The sequence below is a fragment of the Hyla sarda genome, chromosome 5, assembly GCF_029499605.1.
Source record: "Hyla sarda isolate aHylSar1 chromosome 5, aHylSar1.hap1, whole genome shotgun sequence".
Lineage (NCBI taxonomy): Eukaryota > Metazoa > Chordata > Amphibia > Anura > Hylidae > Hyla > Hyla sarda.
In genome coordinates this window covers 81,200,849-81,223,749 of record NC_079193.1, presented here as the reverse complement: position 1 = coordinate 81,223,749, position 22,901 = coordinate 81,200,849, and the positions used below count along the sequence as shown (strand labels likewise).

The 22,901-nt window shown below is 40.6% G+C and overlaps 1 protein-coding gene across 3 annotated transcripts in view; it reads right to left on the bottom strand.

The window, feature by feature from the left end:
* Positions 1-22,901, bottom strand: part of IGF2BP3 (insulin like growth factor 2 mRNA binding protein 3) — a 108,809-nt gene that overhangs the window by 82,322 nt on the left and 3,586 nt on the right. The window contains exons 1-2 of one of the 3 annotated variants that reach the window (XM_056519791.1): positions 20,472-20,646; positions 19,356-19,416 (exon numbers count right to left, since the gene is read on the bottom strand). In XM_056519791.1, the coding sequence (XP_056375766.1) occupies positions 19,356-19,416; positions 20,472-20,646 (236 nt within the window). Of the gene's footprint in view, positions 1-19,355; positions 19,417-20,471; positions 20,647-22,901 lie in introns of those variants that run through there. The other 2 variants (XM_056519792.1, XM_056519793.1) reach the window with 2 other exon arrangements.

Below are 22,901 nucleotides of genomic sequence, written 5' to 3'. Positions count from 1 at the left end.
CACACACTAACCAAAGGGAGACATGGTGCTGCAATGCAGCCTAGTTTTCTGCAGTGCAGACATTTAGTGTACATGCTTATATCAATAAACTGTTAAGTGCAGCCATGACTTGCCATGTGTGTGGGTCTAGATCAGTTACTGTATGTAACTATCCGCACTATAGGACCTGCAATGGAGATCCAAAACCCATCTAACCCATGCCACAAACCCTGGGATGGGATTTACCATGAACGGGTGATACATTCGATATAATCTGTGATTACAACACTAATTCAATTAAAGCAATTGTGATAACTGTGCAATGCACCAACACACGCCTTCAAATCCAAATCTGTATATAGAATTCTGATGAATTCCACATCGCCGCACAAATAATGACAAAGATTTCAGTAAACATTTGTCATCACCTGGTATTGTTAGAGACCGCAGTGCTACCCTGCCCTCCGTATAGTCCCTGCACTATTGCAGCTGAACCCTCTCCTTTCTCTCAGCTATACATTCAAGGCTCCTTATTTGTCAAACATGATGTTATTTCAAGCCTTAACAGCAAACCTTGCATCTTCTTTCTACTACATTCATTCTGGCTTGACAGCTTCCCGGTTATTCTACATAAGACGTGTAAGTGTAAAATTACACCACCAAAAAAGTGTTAGTGATACAGTCACACTCTGACCTACAACAGTCTCAGCATATTCTCAAAGAAGGGCTTTGTTTTTTCTTAATTTAAAAATAAACTTCTAAATAATCTGAAAAATCTAGTAGTGCTTTTGTGAGGGTGTTGGACACACAATATGTCATAACTGTACAAAAATAAAAGGACATCACGCAATACGTAATGACCTTCCTTCCCACCCCCGATCAGGCAGATTAGTCATTATCAGATAATGCATCACAAGGATACTCTTCGGAACAACTGCTTTCTTATCCTGTGCAACAAAGATCCCCCTAGACACTAGTAATGGCCAAGTATAATCCTCGCAGGCCCACGTTTGTACTACACAATCATGTGCATGTCAACTTCCTTTACATTAAGCATCAGGATGCAGAGTTTCCTCTTACACCCCCTCCCCCACCACCACCAGCTATATAATCCTGCCCATTTTGGAAGTGCAGCAGCTTACGTTGCCTTGGGAACGGTGGGGCCCAATTTATAAGATCAATGGTTTGGTAGGAATGGAAAATGGGGGGTTGCAAGACTAGTGGCAGAGTTATTACCACTCACTTTTCTGTGTTCTTCACCTCTAGCAACAACAGAGCAAAGAAAGATCACATAAGGCAACTGAATGACACAAATATTTTATATATAATTTACAAATACAAGTGACAAACATGTAAACAGAAAAAAATAGCTGAATAATTTTACAGTGTAACAGGCAAGCCTGTGTGTTCAGGAGACTGAACCTCGCATATTTCTCATGAATTTCAACATGGCTACGTATATGTTCTCAACAGCAATAGAGTGCACAAGGATGGCAATGTGTACACCCTCTATGAAAAATAATATTGAGAATGATTGTAAATCTTCTGTTTATAGGCAAGGCTTATGGTAACAGTTCACAGTAAAAACCTTGTTGGAGAAGTGTGGCAGAGAGAGGGGAAAGCCACAAATGATGTAGGAGCAAGCTACAAAACAGAAGTTCATTGTGTATTTTACATATGAGCCGTTTCTGTAGCATGAGACAATGGCATCTTGTAGACCTTAGCTCAACTTAGGTGACATTTTACAAGCCTGCAGTGAAGAGGGCAAAAAGCAAAATGTATGAAGTGGGGAAAAGAAAGTCACAATATATGTACTCCATAGACGTCCCATCACGTATAGGGATCAGACAGTCCAAGGGCATGTTCACAAAAAAATAATAAAAAACTGCGGTAAAGTTGATGGGGAAAATTATCTTTTTGCTTCAAAATCTACAAATTGAGCCATTTCAATAGCATTTTCTCCTATAACATATACCCTGTAGATTTCACACATGAAAATCCACAACATGTAAGCAGCCTGCTATAATATTTACTCTTTTCTTTCAATCACCGAACACCGCTTATATATTTATATTAGAGAGGCGCGAACTTACAGTAAATTCGATTCGCCAAACTTCTCGGCTCGGCAGTTGATGACTTTCTCTGCATAAATTAGTTCAGTTTTCAGGTGCTCCGGTGGGCTGGAAAAGGTGGATACAGTCCTAGGAGACTCTTTCCTAGGACTGTATCCACCTTTTCCAGCCCACCGGAGCACCGGAAAGCTGAACTAATTCACACAGGAAAAGTCATCAACTGCCGAGCCGAGAAGTTCATGACGAATCGAATTTACTGTAAGTTCGCTCATCTCTAAGAGAGATATATATATATATATATCTATATCTATATCTCTATATCTCTATATCTATATCTCTCTCTCCTCAGCTTTAGGTGCCAATTTTTATTTTTATTAATTTTTATTTTATTTTTTTTAACACCTAAAAATTTGCCCAGTACACGCTGCAGATTTCCCTTGCGTAAAATCTGCAGCGTGTACACTATGTGTAAACATACAGTCCATGTTTGTGGCCAGCAAAGAATACAAACTCAATTTCAGAAGCCTTTAAAAAGGTGTTCTAAAACGTACACTGTCCTGCAGATCAAGGAAATGGCAAGACGCAGCTTAGCGTGCCTTTACATGCTTTGATAATGCGTTCAATTTTACGTGTAAATACTACTTGGCTGCCTCATCTCTGCACCATGTAACCACCATTACAATTTTAAAATCACAAGAACCAAAAAGGTAACACAAGTAACCATGCATATAACATTCAAGACCAGTCACACAAATGAATGAAGAGTTCAATGATTGAACACTTTCTAAAGAGCCGATGTACAGAACACCAATTCTTGTGTTGGACTGGAGTCTTGACATTTGTAGCGTGCCCTTGTTGCCTATTCACCATAGAGTGAGGTTTGGTATGAGGACAAAGGCCTTAGAAAAAGGGGTCTTCTGCAGACTGCAATAAAGTAGACAGGCAGATGGGATATACAGAGAAAAGGATTAACTGTTTAGTGTAATAGTGCAAGCCTAGCACAATACGCCACATGAACTGTAGAATCTGAAGCAAAAAAATGCACAGCTGCTGAACCAGGTACTGTACACCATTGGTGAGAGCAGGATAATAATTGTATTTATAGATTAGATGATTATCTGTACATTATATACATCGTTTGACTCTTTGCATTTACCATCTAGAACAGTGGTCTCCAACCTGCGGACCTCCAGATGTTGCAAAACTACAACTCCCAGCATGCCCGGACAGCCAACGGCTGTCCGGGCATGCTGGGAGTTGTAGTTTTGCAACATCTGGAGGTCCGCAGGTTGGAGACCACTGATCTAGAAGAATAAAAGCTGCTGTTCCATCTTTTGGCTGGGGATTGGCTGACTGCAGTGTCCTTCAGAAGAACTGACAGGAACCCTAGGAAAATGTCTGCCCTGTTATGATCGCAAGTTTATCTAGAATCCTGATGCATTAAAACACATTCACTGAGAAACCGCATTCTGGTGCCACTTTCACTGTCAAATGTACTTTGTGGAAATAGTTTTCATAGTCTTAAGAAAACACTGCTTTTTATTTTATATTATTTTAGGAGAATGCCTTGTTACGTATTGTTCGCAGATTTTCTTTAATAACTTTATTGGGAAAAAAAAATATATAGATAAAAATCAAACTACATGTTAGGTACTTAATGTAAAAGCCTCAATAAAGGATTGGTCTCAAACAGAAACAGTTCTAGGAACTTTCCATAACTTAAAAAAAATTTAAAAACAGCACAATCGTGTACGAATGCAAGGATATGACGCTGTTGTAGGTCTAAATATAGCCTTACCAGTTGTCTCCTAACATCCAGCCATGTGCAAGCTGTTTTGCAGTAATGATTAAATTATCTCAGAGGCCCCATGCACATGGCAGATCCTGTAAGGCAGCACATGGAGACCATACAGTTTCCTAGTAAGGAGCCATATGGCCTCTGTGAGCCGCTGTATGTACGGAGTAGAGATGAGCGAACTTACAGTAAATTTGATTAGTCACGAACTTCTCGGCTCGGCAGTTGATGACTTTTCCTGCATAAATTAGTTCAGCTTTCGGGTGCTCCGGTGGGCTGGAAAAGGTGGATACAGTCCTAGGAGACTCTTTCCTAGGAATGTATCCACCTTTTCCAGCCCACCGGAGCACCTGAAGGCTGAACTAATTTACGCAGGAAAAGTTATCAACTGCCGAGCTGAGAAGTTCGTGACGAATCGAATTTACTGTATGTTTGCTCATCTCTAGTACGGAGCACTCCTCTCTCACAAACAATGCCTAGGGGAGAGTACCCCCATATATAAACAGATTTAATGGAGCATGCCACATATTTATATCAGAGGTGTATGAAAATCATGTGGATCAATCAGAGGTTCTGTATAGACACTGGATTATGGTTGCTTACAGCTCAGTTCTATGCGTTCATAAGTGGGCCAAGAGCATGAGGCCAAAGATACATATATCGCTCTAAATTACATTACACAACCCATAGGAATAACTTGATCTTCCATTTTTTTTTGCTTAAAGGGGTTCTCCGGTGCTTACACATCTTATGCCCTAATAGATTCAATGAAACTGCTGCAATTAAATCGAATTCTTCAGCAGCAAATCCACAGAAAATCAAACGGCTAAGACAATGTGAATTTAGGGAGCAGATACGGTAAGGTGGACCTATTAGCAAGATTTAAGGGTATAAAGTAAAGGGCATATCTGTTTAGGGTTTTTAAGCCTGAATCCATTCATACCTCTCAGTTAATTTGCAATTTCAGTACAGAGATATCAAAGTTTATAAAATGTAAACTAGGTTTTGAACCCCACTGGGTGTTTCCTTTATCTGCTGGAGACCAGCACAGTCCAGCTCCTTCACCAGTTAGGTAGGTAGAGGTGACCAGAGTGACTGACAGACACTACTCTGTACTGTAAACCAGAATTTTGCTGGGCAGAGCTCTAGCACCTGATGGGAACACACACCAGGCTCCAAAGCTTATCTTCTTTAACTTTCAAATCTCGACACTAGAGGGGTCGATTACATAATGAGAGATATTTACGATTTCCGGGTCAAGAGCCTTGTACAGCCATGACCATTTTATACCATAAAACCTGCTGACAAAAAAGTTACAGAAATCCAAATCTACTGAAAATTTTACATAGCAGCAAATTTATTGCACATTTTTTACTTTCCCATTGAGGTATGTGCAGCAGTTTTGTAATAAATCTGCATAAACCAACATGGAGTGAATTTGAAATCCACAACATAGGCCAATGTTTTCTGCAGAGTGCAAAAGTCTCATTCACATAGTTGGCACTGATATACTGTGGATATCCTGTACGCAAACCTGACATGTGAAAGTATCCTGAATTTGTGCATTTTTTTAATGCAAAGCTTGAATAAGCATGCATGAAAAGTCCAGCTCCCTTCGGTGTGTAAGCCTGTAACCTTCTCATCACAGTGGATTTCTAGACCTGGTCAAGGCTCCTAGTATACATCAAAACAATTTGAGTGCAGCAAGTTGAAGTTATCCAATTAGGCTTTAGTCACATAGGACATGCGGCATACATACAAGCAACTACACCACAGTGAGGAGACCAACATGTTTCAATTGCAATCCCACTATCTTAATCATGGTTTAACAAATACCCAGTGTAAGAACCCCTCTTGGGGCAACACATGGGGAGTTTTTGGGTTACATGGGTTTTCTAGTTTTAGATAAGGCCCACACCAAGCATGTGATGGCAACTCCTAATATTAGGTCTGTCTTAAATCATCATTTGTAAATGTCCGCTTTCAGATAATGCATTAATTAGTCAAGGGCTGAAAACCTGTATTACTAAAAGTTTGGCTACAATTGTATTACATTTCGATCATCTCAGGTCCTGATAGTTATGTATGCAACAATGTATAAGCCCAAGTATCCCTTCAGCCCTGAGTTAGGCTTTAAATGATGACCTACCAACTATAGATTTTTAAAATTAATTTTTTTTAAATCAGAAAAAAAAAAGAAAAAAACATTTTAGTATCTGGTTTTAATTTTTCAATAGTAGGTTTATTTGTTTTTGTTTCTAGAGATGATTTGTGTGTGTCTAGAGATGATTCATAGACCTTTTCGGGAAGGTGTTGTGCGCATACTCTGACCCGTGCAAAAAGTTTAACATATGAACTTCATTTACACAATGAGTACATTTCTCATCTTGAATTTAGTGGCACAATATTTATCTTCGAATATATATATATATATATATATATATATATATATATATATATATATATTATATATATATTATATATATTATATATATATATATATATATATATATATATATATATATGACTAAATCTCATTAACAAGGAGACTTATCAAAACCTATGCAACCAGATTGCTTCTTGTATTTTTCATAAGCAGCAATCTGATTGGTTGCTTTGGGCAACAGCTCAACTTTTCCTCTGTACACTCAATATAGCACCCTATGTTGACAGCCTTTGTACAAGCATGATGGAAGCTGTAATTTTGCAACGGCTGAAAGTTTACAGGTTTAGAGAACACGGAAATATCATCTGGGAGTAGATTTGGCATCTAAAAAACACCAGAACAACGATACCAAAAGACTTAATAAATGAACTTTGAACATAGTTGGCATATGGCGAAAAGCCTAGAGTTCATTGGCATCAACAAAATCAACTGTTACAGTAAATGTAGATGTTTAGGTTGCATTTACTGTAGCTATGTACAAACATTTTAATATTTTAAAATCCTCACAAAGTCGGACACAGATTGGTAAAGTCTTCTAATAGCTGCAGGATGTCTCTAAAAAAATTGTCAAGATCAAAATCTTTCTGAAAGTATGTCACTTGCTACTGGTTGTACAGGAAGCCTCACCAGCAGATTCAGTGGAGACACAGCGCTCAGTCATCAATAGGTCACCACTAGAGATGAGCGAACTTACAGTAAATTTGATTCGTCACGAACTTCTCGGCTCGGCAGTTGATGACTTTTCCTGCATAAATTAGTTCAGCTTTCTGGTGGGCTGGAAAAGGTGGATACAGTCCTAGGAAACTCTTTTCTAGGAATGTATCCACCTTTTCCAGCCCACCGGAGCACCTGAAGGCTGAACTAATTTACGCAGGATAAGTCATCAACTGCCGAGCCGAGAAGTTTGTGATGAATCAAATTTACTGTAAGTTCGCTCATCTCTAGTTAGCACCTGACTCCGCCTAATACATGGTTTACATGGGAGGGGGGCGCGTATAATGTGAACGGACCCTTTATGGCAGAGTTTCCCAAACAGAAAGCCTCCAGCTGTTGCTAAACTACTTCTTAGCTACCTTTGGCTGAGGTCTAGCAAAAGCTGGAGGCTCCCTGTTTAAAAAAGAACTCTGCCTTATGGACTTCATGTACTATCCAATTTTTTGTGTTTTCCTTTTATTCTTGTTTCAGATATGTGCATGAAGTGGGTTACGTAGTATTCGCTGGACTACCATGACCAGAATTTTTTTTTTTTTTTTTTTTTTTTTTTTTTATAAGAAAATAGTTAATGAAGACTGTAGGGGGGAGTTTTTTTTTTCCTTTATTTTTACGTGTGTTGTGTGTTTATAAGTTTACTTTGCAGGCTTAGTAGTAGAAGCTGTGTCAGACTGAATTAAAAAAAAAACAAAAAGGCATGCTAAAACGACATAATGTGAACAGTGCCTCACTTCACACCCCCATTCCTGTCTGTAGCTCCACTTCTAGAGACAGGGCTAGGCATGGGAGGTGGGAAAATGAACTTCTGCTCACTGGATACCCCTACCAAGAGTATAGCAGCGCTAGTCAACTTTTTCCTTGCTGAGCTAGTTAACTCTCTTCTTGCTGGGCCTACGCATAGCGCTCAGCAAGGAGTTACAGTAAACCAGTGATCTATATAGAGAGTCTTCTCTCCTGATATATAAGCAGGCAAGCAATGGTAGTCAATTCAGAAAAACACAAAAAAAAATTGTAAAAAAGTAAAACAAGACAAGGGAATGGGAGGGGGTGGGGAAATCCTATATAAATCAATAGTACAAAATACACACCAGCTATAAGCTGAATCCTCAGCCTTGTCCAAAATTTTATATACAGATATAATGAAAACAATTAGCACAACAATTATATGCACCAATTTGCCAAAACAAAGACTACACATCAGATATAGGTTTATCACCTTTATATTGAGTTTATGAAGGCATGCTGCTCAAGTGCCCTTTAGTACAAGGTTATTATTTATTAAAGGGGTACTCTGGTGAAAACCTTTTTTCTTTTAAATCAACTGGTGCCAGAAAGTTAAACAGATTTGTATATTACTTCTATTAAAAAATCTTAATCCTTCCTGTACTTATTAGCTGCTGAATACTACAGAGGAAATTCTTTTCTTTTTGGAATGCTCTCTGATGACATCACGAGCACAGTGCTCTTTGCTGACGTCATAATAATAATAATAATAATAAATAATAATAATAACTCCTTATTTATTGTTGTCCTTAGTGGGATTTGAACCCAAGGCCCCAGAACTGCAAGGCAGCAGTGCTAACCACTGAGCCACCATGCGGCCCTTAGGATACATGTGCTATGCACAGTTGCTAAAATGGACAGAGATTTCAGCCGAGAGCACTGTGCTCGTGATGTCATCAGTGTTCCAAAAAGAAAGGAATTTACTCTGTAGCATTCAGCAGCTAATAAGTACTGGAAGGATTAAGATTTTTTAATTGAAGTAATTTACAAATATGTTTAACTTTCTGGCACCAGTTGATTTAAAAGAAAAAAGGTTTTCACCGGAGAACCCCTTTAAAACAAGGATTGTTCACTGCAATTTTAAGAAAAACAGCAGAAAAAAAATATGCAGCATATACATTGGTTTGAAATCCATTAGCACCCAGACTTCCATATAATAGACTAATATCCCCATATGAATTGCTCCATTTGTCAATTGATCTATCAATTCTACAAATCAAAATGGTCACTAAAAATACATTTCCAAATACAATTGATCTCTCTTGGAGGAAGGGACAGCCATGGTGCACATTCTCGTTCATTCTCCCGGACTGATACTGTCGCTGAACGGAATGCAAAGAACACTAGAAAAATCAGCACATCCCATGTGCAACACTGATCCACAGTAGTAGTCATGGAGATTTGTTTCATGGCCCCATCAACCTTACTGAAGGAGGAACATTACATTAGTCTGCAATATGTCCTAGTAAGAAATAAGCTTTCGCTTTCATTTTATGTCTGCACTGAATAACATTTGTTATAAAGGAAAAGTTCCTTCTAGCGGTGTATAACATCCAGAAACACATACAACTCTCACAATTACCCAGGTCTGAGAAGTAGGTTCAGGAACATTATGTAAAAGAACAGAAAAGTCTTTTCTGAATGTGTCAACAAGTTTGCGCCTTATCAGTTCCAATACTTACACCACTACAGTCATACTTGCATTAAAATATATGACAGCACACATACAATCATTGTACTGATGGTGCCATGAACAATTCTGCTAACCACCAATTGTGGTCTGGGTTATGTTTTTAATTTGACTCCATTAAAATAAAACTACATAGTGGGATGATAAACTAGATTCAATCCTGTCAGTTTTAAACTATCAAACCGTTCAGATCAGTTGGGTTATAGATTCTCCTGAACATTGGGGGAGATTTATCAAAACCTGTGCAGAGGAAGAGTGGTGCAGTTGCCCATAGCAACCAATCAGATTGCTTCTTTCATTTTCCACAGGCCTCTAAAGAGGCCTGTGGAAAATGAAAGCAGCAATCTGATTGGTTGCTATGGGCAACTGCACCACTCTCCCTCTGCACAGGTTTTGATAAATCTCCCCCATTGTGTTTAAGCGGCCATTATAAGGAACAAATGACAAGTTTAAAAAAAGGATTTTTGAATATTTATGGAAACACACTTCCCCTTTAAGTTTTTGTCCCCCCCCCCCCCCCCTTCTCATGATCACTGACAAAACCAGAGTACAACAAAGAGGGTATGTGAACATATAACCAAAAAGATATAGTCATCCATGCACCAGGAAAGATTGCAGGGCATACAGTAAACATATATAGATCCCCATTGCCTGGCGGAGGCCAAAATAGTGTCGTTTTAGCCTCTTTTCGGGTGGTATGTATCAGCTGGATAGAACGCACAGGCTCCTGCACTGTTGCAGAGCCGTATACAGAATAAAAATTTATACTGTAATTTGGTGCTAAGACGAAGGGTGTATATCCGAAACGCGTCTACGCTTACTGATTGTTGTCTGCTGGCTAATATCCCGCTTGCATGCGGTTTTTATGGGATCTGAATAAACAGTTTCATCGTTACCACTGGCTACCTGTTCTGTTTACTGTAAGTTATACTTTACTTTAGAGATGAGCGAACTTACAGTAAATTCGATTCGTCACGAACTGCTCGGCAGTAGATGACTTGATAAATTAGTTCAGCTTTCAGGTGCTCCGGTGGGCTGGAAAAGGTGGATACAGTCCTAGGAGACTCTTTCCTAGGAATGTATCCACCTTTTCCAGCCCACCGGAGCACCTGAAGGCTGAACTAATTTATGCAGGATAAGTCATCAACTGCCGAGCCGAGAAGTTCGTGACGAATCGAATTTACTGTAAGTTTGCTCATCTCTACTTTACTTGATCAGCCAACAGTACTTGCTCCTGATTCCATTAAACAAATGCTTGCTTAACTCATAACAACTGTACGGTCACAATACTGAGGTATCTAAACACACACTAGTTGACATGTTCGGGTGCGTTCACACGGCCATCTTTCCCCGTTATTTTTAGCCCCATTTCGGTTCTGTTCTTGCAGGCTGTAAACAGAGATTTAAAAAAAAAAATCCAATTTATGTCAATGGGAATTTTTTTACAATCCGTTTACATCTGTTTGTACTCGTCTGCTCTCATTTCCGTTTTTTTTTTTTTTATGCCAGAAAAAAAAATTTAAAAATAAAAAGCACGTGCAGTATTTTTTCTTCCGTCAAAAAAAATGGAACATAACATTGAAGTCTATGGAAAAAGGATGAGCCTTTAAGGTCATCCGTTTTTTCAAACCGTTTTTTACTTCTGAACATGCTCAGAACAAAAAAAAAAAAAAAAGTTTTTTTTTTTGTTTATTAACTGAACAATAACATCCGTTTGCATCCGTTACTGTCAGTCTTTTTTTAAAGTCCCTTTTTAGTTGACAAGTGAAGAACAGAACGAGTCTAGATGGCCATGAAAACGCAGCCTTAGAACAGCAAGTCAAAACGTGGATACACATAGCAGGTTTGTAGCCTGCTATAGAAGGCAGCTGTTCAATAGACCCCATGACCCCTTGACTACACTGTTTATTACCATAGGGAAGTGCAACTACATATCTCCCAGGATGCAAAAAAGGTCTAAATTATTTGACTGCTAGACCATAGTTTCCCACAGACTGCTGCAGGGGACACAGTTGGACAATCTGGATATCCCTGTTTATGTATAGGTAGATAAGGGGAAAATGTAAGCGAGATAGCTGTCAGACATAACTATAGGTACAATATGCATGACAGGCCTTTGGTCCACCAGAGACTGGATTGAATGCGGGGCAGGATAGGAGAAGCTTTGGATCTGTAAACAATTTCTACCTAAATTGAGACATGGGTTGCTTTGGGGGTGGGGAATTTTTTTTTTTAAGTCAACTAGTACAGATTTGTAAATTACTTCTATTCTTTGAGGGGGGGGGGGGGGGAGGCTACACACCACACGCAAAAGGCCCTCAAGCCTTCCAAGTACTTAGCTGCTGTATGCTTTGTAGGAAGTCATACATTTCTTCTAGACAGACAGTGCTCTCTGCTGCCACCTTCGTCTGTGCCAGGAACTGGCCAGAACAGTAGAAAATCCCCATAGCAAACTTCTCAGGCTCTGAAGAGTTACAGACAGAGGTGGCAGCAAGGAGCATGGTTTCTGTCTGGAGATCATATACAACTTTATCCAGAGCATACAAATCTGTATAACTTCCTAGCACCAGTTGATTTGAGTTTTTTTTTTTTTTGCAGAGTACCCGTTTGCTCAGGTATTTTGAACGGTACCAGCAACAGAGGAAACCAATGGAGCCTCCAGTGTAGATGTGAACCAAGCTAAGTTGATCTCAAGGGGAAAACAAATAGCTCAATACTTACTGTTGTCACTTGAGCAAATAATGGCCAATAGAACAGAAAATTACTAAATGGTCACAAAAATAAAATATAATTAGTAAGTTACTACAGCTCTAATCTTTCACTTAGGAATATATGGCCATTTTTATGTGCCATTTAGTCTTGGTAGAACTACATTATACAGCTATATTTAAAAAAAAAGATTGTGCAGGGAGAAATATTTAAATAAGCAAAAATAAAAAGCATTAACTTCTAATGCAAATCAACCTAAAATTTACACAAACTGTTTATGTATAGAGACTATTTTAGAGAAGAAAGGGGGGGGGGGGTGTCAGACAGATCAATCCTAAAGTTAGGATTTTAATGACAATCCAAGTTCACAAGCTAGCCATACAAGAAGAAAAAAAATTCACCCAGAGTCTCCATAATACATGGATCAATCCACTGTCACACACCTCTGGCAGCACTTATCTACCCTAAAACTGTCTGTACGAGACTAGCTAATAGCTGACACGATTCATCTCCTTTATGACCAAGTGTGTGAAGGAGCCCATACACCTGTGTATGGAGGTGTACAGACTCTCGAACAGATGACGTCAGGGGAAGAAGGATTGGACATGCTAAATTTCATCACCAGATCTGTCGCCAGAAGATGCCGCTCATCTAAATCAAGAATACATGTGAATGCGGAGGAATAGCTGTAAGCCAGGATAACAAAAACAGATGGGATTTCTTCAAAAAAAAGCACAACACCTGTCCTAAGGTTGTGTATGATATTGGGTTTTTAGAAGAAATGTTCTCTGTTTTTCTATTCTCGAATATCCCCATTTAAGAATACATAAGAGAAAGCAAATAAAAGCACTGACTGGCTCAGAGTAAACACCACAACTCTGACATAAAAATTAACATCTTCGAGAGATAAAACAAAAAAAATGTACCACTAAGGGTAGGGTCACATCTGTGGGAAAAACGCTGTGCATTGTACCATGGGAGGACACACAGGGCTTCCCTGCTGCAGTCCTGTGTGTGCAGTGAGGTTTGGGGGGTGGGTCCACTTGTGAGTCACATTGGAGCGCTCTACCTGCCTCAAAATCTTACTGCACACACAGGACTGCCCTGTGTGTCTGCTCATAACAAAATGTGCAGGGTATTTCAAACTGCCTGGTGGATTTCTCGCAGTGTAAAAACCATGCTGTGTATGACCCTACTCTTAGGTTATATTCAAACATACAGGATCAGCTGCAGAGTTGAAGATGTGTTCATTCATTTAGTTACATTGCAGAAAATCCTGTATGTGTGACTGTACCCTTACTGAAATCATATACTACCTAAGTGGCGGATATGATTTTGTTTTTTTAATTACAGCTACTCCTCTAGTCTCAGATCAACTATTTACAGATATCAACTTATATTTGTAAGAAATTATGTCTGATTTGAGACCTAACATTTATTTTGCATGTGTTTTTAGTGCAAATTATGAGGAAAAAAAAAAGGGGGGGGGGGGGAGAGTGGCATATGTAGTACTTACTTCCTAAACACAAGTACACATATACAGATACAACCACATTGACTAAAGTTGATGTGAGTCCTCAACACCCAATTTTTTTTATTTATTTTTTTGCCAAATGCCTAAATAAAAATGAAAGTATCATTTCTGTTTATCAATTGGTCCAGTTTCTGACTTCATAAAACAGATGAGCCATTAAATATATTTGTAAGTGGTGTCCATCCCCACCCCCAAAAAAGGTCCATGAAATGTACACAGAAGAAGCTATAGAATTGTGTCAAGAAGTACTAGTTTATGCAGGGCTACAGCCATATGCTGTAGTGTGTTGCTGGAAAAAGTGGTGGAAACTCCACACACACAAAAAACAAAACACTCATGTAGGCTCTGAATAGGCTCTATCTAGAGGGTTTTTTTCTAGAAAAGGACCAACTTGAGGCCACAGCATCAAACTTAAAAGCTACCATCTAATTACTTTAATGATTCATAGAATTATGTGAACAACTTAGGGTGTGTTCACACATTCAGGTTTTAATTGCAATTATTAAATGCAGGGCCAGAAAAAGATCAATATAAAACACAAAAGAGAATCTGAGACCTATATCTTAATTCCAGTTATGAAATAAAAAGCTAGGGACAGAATCTGAATGTGAGAACACAACCTTATGACTGAAAAGACAACATCATTGATTAGTGTTTTGTTTTTCTCCCATAGACTTCTATAAGTGGAAAAAGAAAGGCATACGTGCATGAATGTTAGCATTCCCCTCCCCAATTATTCAATAGAAATCATAAAGTCACAAAGATGAATAAAATCACATGACATGAGAAAAATGCAGTAGAATAAAATGGCAAATAAAAAAACGCCTATACTAAAAAGTAGGTACAGGTGTATTTACTAAACAAATTGAGAATCCACAATAGAAATGGACATGCAGCAGATTTACAAATTCACCCCACAGATCAATTTTCTTGTGGACATTTTACTCTCCATGTGAAAGGTGTGTAAAATCTCACGCCTGCTGCTGCGGATTTACCCCTACACAAACCCACAGGGAAACTCCTCAGCATTTTCAGCCTGTGTGAATTTACATTACAGCAAAGCATTGAGCTCCAAGCCTGTATGGCAGCACATAGAGCCCTATGGTTTCGCAATAGGAAGCCATTCTACAGTGGAGCAAGGCACTGGGCCTTCTGCAGACGTAATGCCTTTGGAGATAATACCTCAGTAATACGTCATGTGATGGAACATACAACATTCATCACACATTCCATATGGGTTAGTGTTTTGTTTTTTCCTCACCTATTCTAAAAGCTCCAGATAGAATTTATGAAATAGAATCTATGGCTGGGGTGTAGGCTTCTTTGGATATTGTGTTACAGATCAGAATACAGTTGTGTGCAGAATACTTCTAAATATCTAACACAGAAGCACGCTGCTAGGCCAAGTAAACCACTCGCAGCCAAGCCATAACTCTATTCTTGCAAAAAGTGGCCTACGTAATACCAGCTGCCTCATGACAGGACTGAATGATACATATCGACGGGTTACCCTCAAAAGCCTCAGAATAGTTGAAGTGTCCCTGTGATCTTGCACACAGCACCCCACAGCTGTCACGCCCCCTCCCATAGGCTTGCATTGAGGGGCGGAGATGGGACGTCACACGCCGCCAGCCCCGTGGTCGCCGGTAATCAGACCCGGAGCGAACATGCTCCAGGGACTGATTTTAACTGGGGTGCTGCGTGCAAGATCACGGGGGTCCCAGGCAGTGGGACCCCCGCAATCAGGCATCTTATCCCCTATCCTTTGGATAGGGGATAAGATGTCCAAGCGCCGGAGTACCCCTTTAACATAGTGTTTTTTGTTTTTTTTTTTGCCTTATGTGGTGAACTCACCGGGGGAGATCGATCAAAACCTGTGCAGAGGAAAAGTGGTGCAGTTGCCCATAGCAACCAGATTACGTCTTTCATTTAAAAAATAAATAAGATAAAGGCTTCTGAAAAATAAAGGAAGAAGCAATCTGGTTGATCTGGGAAACTGCACCACTTTTCCCTCTGCACACGTTTTGATAACTCTCCCCAATGAGAAAAAAATAAAATAAAAGGCATATTGCCAAAGCAAAAAAAAACTATTCGGCAAGCCCCATTCAGACATAGAAGCTTCAACAAAACTGTCCTGTGTGAATATAACTTAAGTGGTGTAAACAGCATTTTAGAGGGTTATCAACTCAAAATTCATTGACAGCCCACAAAAACATTTTATTTATATTTTTACACAGGTGGTTGTAATTGTACAGTACAGGATAAAAAACATCAATATCATGACCTATATCATTTCTCATCCCTCTTTTTTAAGGGTAAGGTCACACTGAATGGAAATATGGAAATTCAGAAATTATATTAGTATGTATTTTTTTTCCTTTTAATGTAGCAGTGTTATGCCAGTGTGTACACCTGTAACATGCTGATCTTACATATTTCATCTACAAACTTTGGGAAGTTTTGTTTTTTTTATTCCCCCCCCCCCCCCCTTCTCCTCAATAACCATGGAAGTTGACCTGTGTGGTATCTATAAACTGTACGCTACTTTCTGTCCTAAATCTTAACCACAAATGTCCAGAGGAGAGTTCTGCAACTAATGCACAGTAGCATGTGGATTTTGCTACAGACTTGCCATGAGTGGCCTTACCCTTAAACTATGTACCCATGCATCAGAATTGTGGCAGCATTTCTGCATCAAAAACAAATCTAAGCAACACTAACACTGTGCAAGAACAAGATTTTCAAACTACATCCACAGTCACATGAACAGCTGCAAAACTTTCAACCACGTGTAAACATACCCTTATTGCTCCTTCAACTGCAATTCATGCAGTATATAACAATGGCTTTCAAATGTATAACTGGCACAGTCACATGCCACTAATAGACAACCAGGAAACGTGTTCCCCCTCCCAAGATTTCATAGTAAATGTCATTGTAATGGGTAACATAACATATATAGCCCCCAACAAAAATCTGTGATCTAAGCAGTACAAGGGTTGGAAAGAAAATACACAAAAGCACTATAAAAAAAAAAAAATATATATATATATTATATATACACACACACAATAAATAAATAAATAAAAAAAATGTTATTGCATGTTATCCAGGGTATGTAAAATTAATTAAACTTGTCAGTGCTTTAGCTAAAATAGTAAACAACCAATATCGAGCAGGAAGTTTCACAGAGAAAAAAATAAATAAATAAATAAAACAGCAACAATGTACACACATACTGACAGTAAACTGCCAGATACAAAACAGAGTGTAACTCAATATATCATTTAATTTTTTTTTTTTTTTTTTTATAAACTAAATGTTGGGAGTTAAAAAGGTCACTCCACAAGTTCCTAATATCTATATATTACATAATATTTATTATAAATACTTACTACAAAGAGCTAAAATACTACTCAGCTAAAATGGTCTTCCATAATTCATTAAGGTCTAACCATGTGAAAGGGGGGAAAGCTGCATTCCTTTGACATTCTCTGGAGACTCCAGTAGTGTAATCAGGAACCAACACTGAGATGGAGCCATGATACACTGTTTCTCTACCCATCCCCCAGTCACCACTATCAGGCAAGACCTTGACAAGGCCCCCTTTTCTATAGCAGCGTCTTTTAATGCTTCAATAAGCCTTCTGCAGCACCATATTCCCAACCTGCCTTTCACAGCAGGTATAAAGGTCATTCCAGCAATGTGGGAGTGTCCACGTCAGATCTCCAAAGTCCCAACATGGCTTGGAATGCAGTGACTGCTGGGCCCAAGAATTTTACTTTGCATAACAAATCGTGCACACTTGGCAACGATTGGTCTCCTAAATTCAGCTCAACTTTATGGCAACCCTAACTGACACCACCTCTTGACCTTCCCCTATGCAAGGGCGATATAGATTGCTATATCCCAACCCCCTTCCCTTCCCCCATAAATGCAAAGCTTGGGCCGCTCCTGAAAGACTCAAACTAATAATGAGTGGAGGTGGGGGAGGGGGATCACCATGCATTCACAAAACACACATGGTATGAGAAAGTTAGACATTCTTTAGCTTTTTCAGAGAGGCGCAAGTTCATTCATTACTTTTACCCAACCATGACTTCAGTAAAGGGAAGAAAGGGGGTTGGGGGAGAAACACTCAAGCTATAGCACCATGATATTTAAAAGGAGGAGGTGAAGGCGGAGACAGAAATAAACGGAAGATGTCGGCCTGAGAGGAGGCCTCACTGAAAAATGAACCTTAGATTTTCAACATACCAACTGAGTGGGTGGGCTCTGACTGGGTACACATTTACCATACGAACATCAAACAAAGACCTTACCCACCACCCACACCTTGTTTAACCCTGAAAGCCTAGGGTCGTTAATGTATAGAAACAATAATGCAGATGAATGGATCTTCTACTGAAAGAGGGGGAGATTAAAGTTCAAAGACCAGTACTAAGAATTCTGCAAACCACCACCAGCTTCCCTTATAGATTGTAAAATACAAATACACACAAACAACCTTGTAAAGACAAATGTAGAACGAGGAAAAAAAATAAACCTTATATACATAAGTTATAAGTAACATATTTTAGAGGACAAAGTTGAAGGACAGGGAAATTGGAAAATATTTCATTACAATAAAAGTAAAAAGAAGTTTACTGTTAGAGCTAAAATAAAAAATATGCAGTTCATAACTATACATACAAATTTTATATATTTGTACACACACCTTTTTAGGATTTTCAATTAAAATGTTACACTAAATACACACCAAGGCCAATAAAATGTACCATGGATACAATGTGACATTTATGTATCAGCAAGCATGTGGCAAGTATATACACATGAGATATAAATATATTTATCATCTTTTGTTCTCCATTTGGTCTAAACTGGAGACAGAAGCATCATGTATTGCCATAGCAATAAGGATCTCCAATTGGGCCTCAAAATGGCAGCAGAATCTGTGAGTACTAGAGAAAAACAGACCACGGGGGGAATGCAAAGCGAAGATGGTGGTGGAGGGGGAGGAAGAGGAGGAGGGAGAGGGGGTGGGAAAGGAAGGGGCCTAAAAATAATCCCATTTATCTGCTTCTAGGTTGCAACTTTTGAAGTGCAAAAATGACATTTGCATTTAAAGCAAATCACATGTTAAAGTTGAAAGGTCTTTATTACAATGAAACCTGACCAAACAAGGATGGGAAAAAAAATGTGGGATCATGTGAAGTAAATAGTTAAAATAAAAAAATAAGAATGAAAACCAAGTAAGACAAAATCCATTCAAAAGGCAAAAACAGAAGACTGAGGTCACATGATTGCCCTTTCAGCCTGCAACCAGAAGACAAGTATGCAAATACACCCACCATAGTACACACAATATGCAAACGTAAGCCAAGAACGCTCCCAGAACCCATGACCATTGTGACTGCTCCCAGGGTTTACAATTCCCAAACAATTGATTCCACTTTCAATTTTATTTATTTAAAAAAAAAAAAAAAAGTAAACAAACAACAGAATAAAATAAATATCCACTATAGACCATGTGATCCACTCTGGGATGCTAGAGAAGAGAAGAAATAAACTAGGGGGATTGACTGTTTAAGCCCATTACCTTCCATCTTGGATACAAAATGAATGACAATATTTACCTCTGCCTTTTGGGAACTGAGTGTTCAACTTCTATAACTTTACCATGCAGCTCCACCTTCCCTGCAACAAATAAATATATAAGGTTAGTGTTCCAGGTTCCAGCGGGTGACATGAGCAGGTCACCATCCCCCTCCTCCATTTACTTCCCTTCCTGCTGCTTTTGCTGCATTCAGCATGAAAAAAAAAAAAAGATGGCAAAAAGGAAGATGCAACATGTTTGTATGATAGAAGAGAGGTGCAGCCATGAAACAATACATATGCACATACCAGGTATATCTCAGGAGTTATATTCTGGAAGAGGCAGCCAGGGGGGGGGGGGGTGAGCAGGGCAATAATGTATTATTAAAGAGCAGGAATGGAGGAGGGGGTGTGATCGTCGCCTGGGTGAGGATGGCACCATATGTGGCAGCACAATCCTCGACAGCAGAGAGGAACACAGGAGGGATCCAGCAGTCATGTGCCCCATTTTATGAATGAGCCCCACACCCTACACATGTCACCCGCTGCAAAACACATACACACCCGGCCCCGGCTGGATCAGCACTCGCTAGTACATATGGGTTGACCATTGGATGCAGTGCTAACAGATCATGGGGTGTTCCCTAGGCTTCTTGTGAGGGGGGTGTGTGTGTATGTATGTATGTATGGGGGGTGAGACCTGCAAAGTCACCTGCCCACAGAGGCAATGAAAGGGTTACTACGGTGATGGTAAACTATAGGTACGGGGGGCGCCGTGTAGTTACATAAGACGCCTACTCCCGTCCACCGCGATCTGTAGGTATAGCCCCTGGGTGCACAGTATACACGGTATATAGATCACTTCATTGGCCGCCACCCACGGGAAATGTATTTAACGTGCAGATGGGTGGCGCACGCCGGAGAGCATACGGTGCAACTCGCTACAAAAGTATCCGGCGCATACAACTCCATGCAGGGCAGAGAACAACTCCAGGGAGCACGACAGCCATGGCCCCAGCAGCCTACATACAAACTGCAGCATGTACCCATGAGAATTAATTTAGGGGAGGGGGTGTCCAGACCCTGGACACCTCTGCAGCACATAGTGCAAGGCACTTAGGAAAGTTGGGTGAGGGCACAAGGGCAGTGCTTATTACCTGAGAGGGTGTCGATGGCCTTCATCGCCCAGTTCTCATCCGGACAGTCCACAAAAGCGTAGCCAGTCTTGACCAGGAACTGACCGGTGAAGGGAATCTTAGAGTCCTTAAAGAGACTTTCCAGATCCGGTGGGCTGACGTTCTCGCTGAGGTTTCCTATATACAGCTTGTTCATTTTACAACCACCCCCCCAAAAAAAAAAAAAAAATTAAAAATATAAAAAAATTAATAAAAACCAGATCGACCCCCCCTCCAAAAAAAAAAAATAATCAAAAACTAAAAAAAAAAAAAAAAATCAATCCACGATCCCCCCCCAAGCTGCACCGGATCGCACAGTTGACGAGAAGGAGGAGCGGCGCCGGCCGGGGACACAACGAGGAGTGAGCGCTGCGCTCTCTGCACCGGGAGGCGAGCAATCAGCGCTGATCTCCGGATGTGCGGCCAGAGGAGTGACGCTAGCGAGAGAATGGCGGGCTGACGAGGAACAAGGCGGAGGAAAAGTACTTTTTGTCTTCTGCCCCCCCAATCCTCTTGGCACAGGCAGACTGTGAAAATGTCACTGTACGTTGTAGAGCAGGCGCCGCCTCCGTCCACGATCCCGAGGAGGACAAAATCACTTGAATATTCCGGCTTTTCTGAATGAGCCACGTGTTCAAACTACAAATCAACTTCTCACGTGAGGAATCCCAGCTCCTCAATTAGATGATAGTAGTAGATGCAGGGGGAAGAGAAGACGTCAGGGAGGGGTGCAACTGAGAGATTGGGTAGAGGGACAAGAGAAGAGGGGAGGAGAGTGATGGAGATGAAGGGGGGAGGGGGAGGTAGGAAAAAAAAAAAAAAGACAAGTTTGGATGGGGGTTGGTGGTTGGATTCCTCTATGGATGGACGAATGGCAAGGAGGGGGCTGTAGGCATTAAAGTGGGCACTTGGTAGCAGGCAGCCTGCTCTCCTTATACAGAGGACAGGGAGCTGGGTACTCACCTGGAGGGAAGTTTATTGGGCTTACATTGGGTTTTATAAGACAGAATATAATAAGAAAGAGGAGACATGAACATCTCTCTCCTCCCACGCCCTCTCTACCTCCTCCCTCCTGGGTGTGCGTAAAAAAATCCCTCTTGCAAGAGGAGGGGAGGGTTGGGAGGAGGAGGAGGTTGTACACTTCTGTTTGCCAATATGGCTCGAGGACTGTGAATAGGTAGATGGCTTTCAGGAGTGAATGGGGTGGGGGGGATGGAGATGTGGCTGATGGGGGAGGAGGAGGAGGTGTGGTGGTGGCTTCAGAGCAGTCATCATATACTCCAGGAGACATACAAGTGTGTGTATGGGGGGCTGCAGCAGAGATCTTCGTGTTTGGTCACTTTCTGGGATCCTCAATTCAATTGGCTGCTGAATGACAAGAAGAGAGGGATAGGGGGGTATATGCCAGTGGGTAACACAAGGGGCTTGCCAGCGTCCTGGCCCACGTAGGGTCATTTTGAATATTGTGACTTATTTTTTACACGACTACTTTAGCGCCGCTTCATCGTTAGTAAGAGACGTCCCAATCCCAGTACAATAAAAAAAACACCAAGATCTTCTCGAATTGTACAAGTGACAGATGAAGAGGTCCCTAGGCAGCACACATGCAGGAATGTAGGCAGCACACACACATGCAGGAATGTAGGCAGCACACATGCAGGGATGTAGGCAGCACACATGCAGGGATGTAGGCAGCACACACACATACAGGGATGTAGGCAGCACACACACATACAGGGATGTAGGCAGCACACATGCAGGGATGTAGGCAGCACACACACATACAGGGATGTGGGCAGCACACATGCAGGGATGTGGGCAGCACACATGCAGGGATGTGGGCAGCACACTTGCAGGGATGTGGGCAGCACACTTGCAGGGATGTGGGCAGCACACATGCAGGGATGTGGGCAGCACACATGCAGGGATGTGGGCAGCACACATGCAGGGATGTGGGCAGCACACATGCAGGGATGTGGGCAGCACACACACATACAGGGATGTAGGCAGCAGCTATTTAGTAGCGAGCTCACGGAGCCATTCATAATTTTGTGCCTTGGTAAGAAATACAATGGTGGGTCTGTGGGGGAGGGGGAGGGATGGGAAGAGGCTGCCTCTAGTAAAAACAAAATGTTGAGTGGAGGTGCAAGACTGTGCCCTGCTATTAAAGCTTGTATTTTCCTCACCCTGGAGCCTCCTCACTTGGCTATGCTTTCATTTTGTTCACTTGTTGCAGATTTAGTTTCATTAGACTTAAGTTGGACCTGAGAATCCTGTAAGTATCAATTCTGGCTTTTATCTGTAGTAGTGAAGGTTTATAAGGGGTGGGAGGAAAAGGCAGCAGTTATTAGAGGGGTTTATTTACCCTAATGTGATGTAATCTGAAGATTTACTAACAGCAAAAGACCAAAC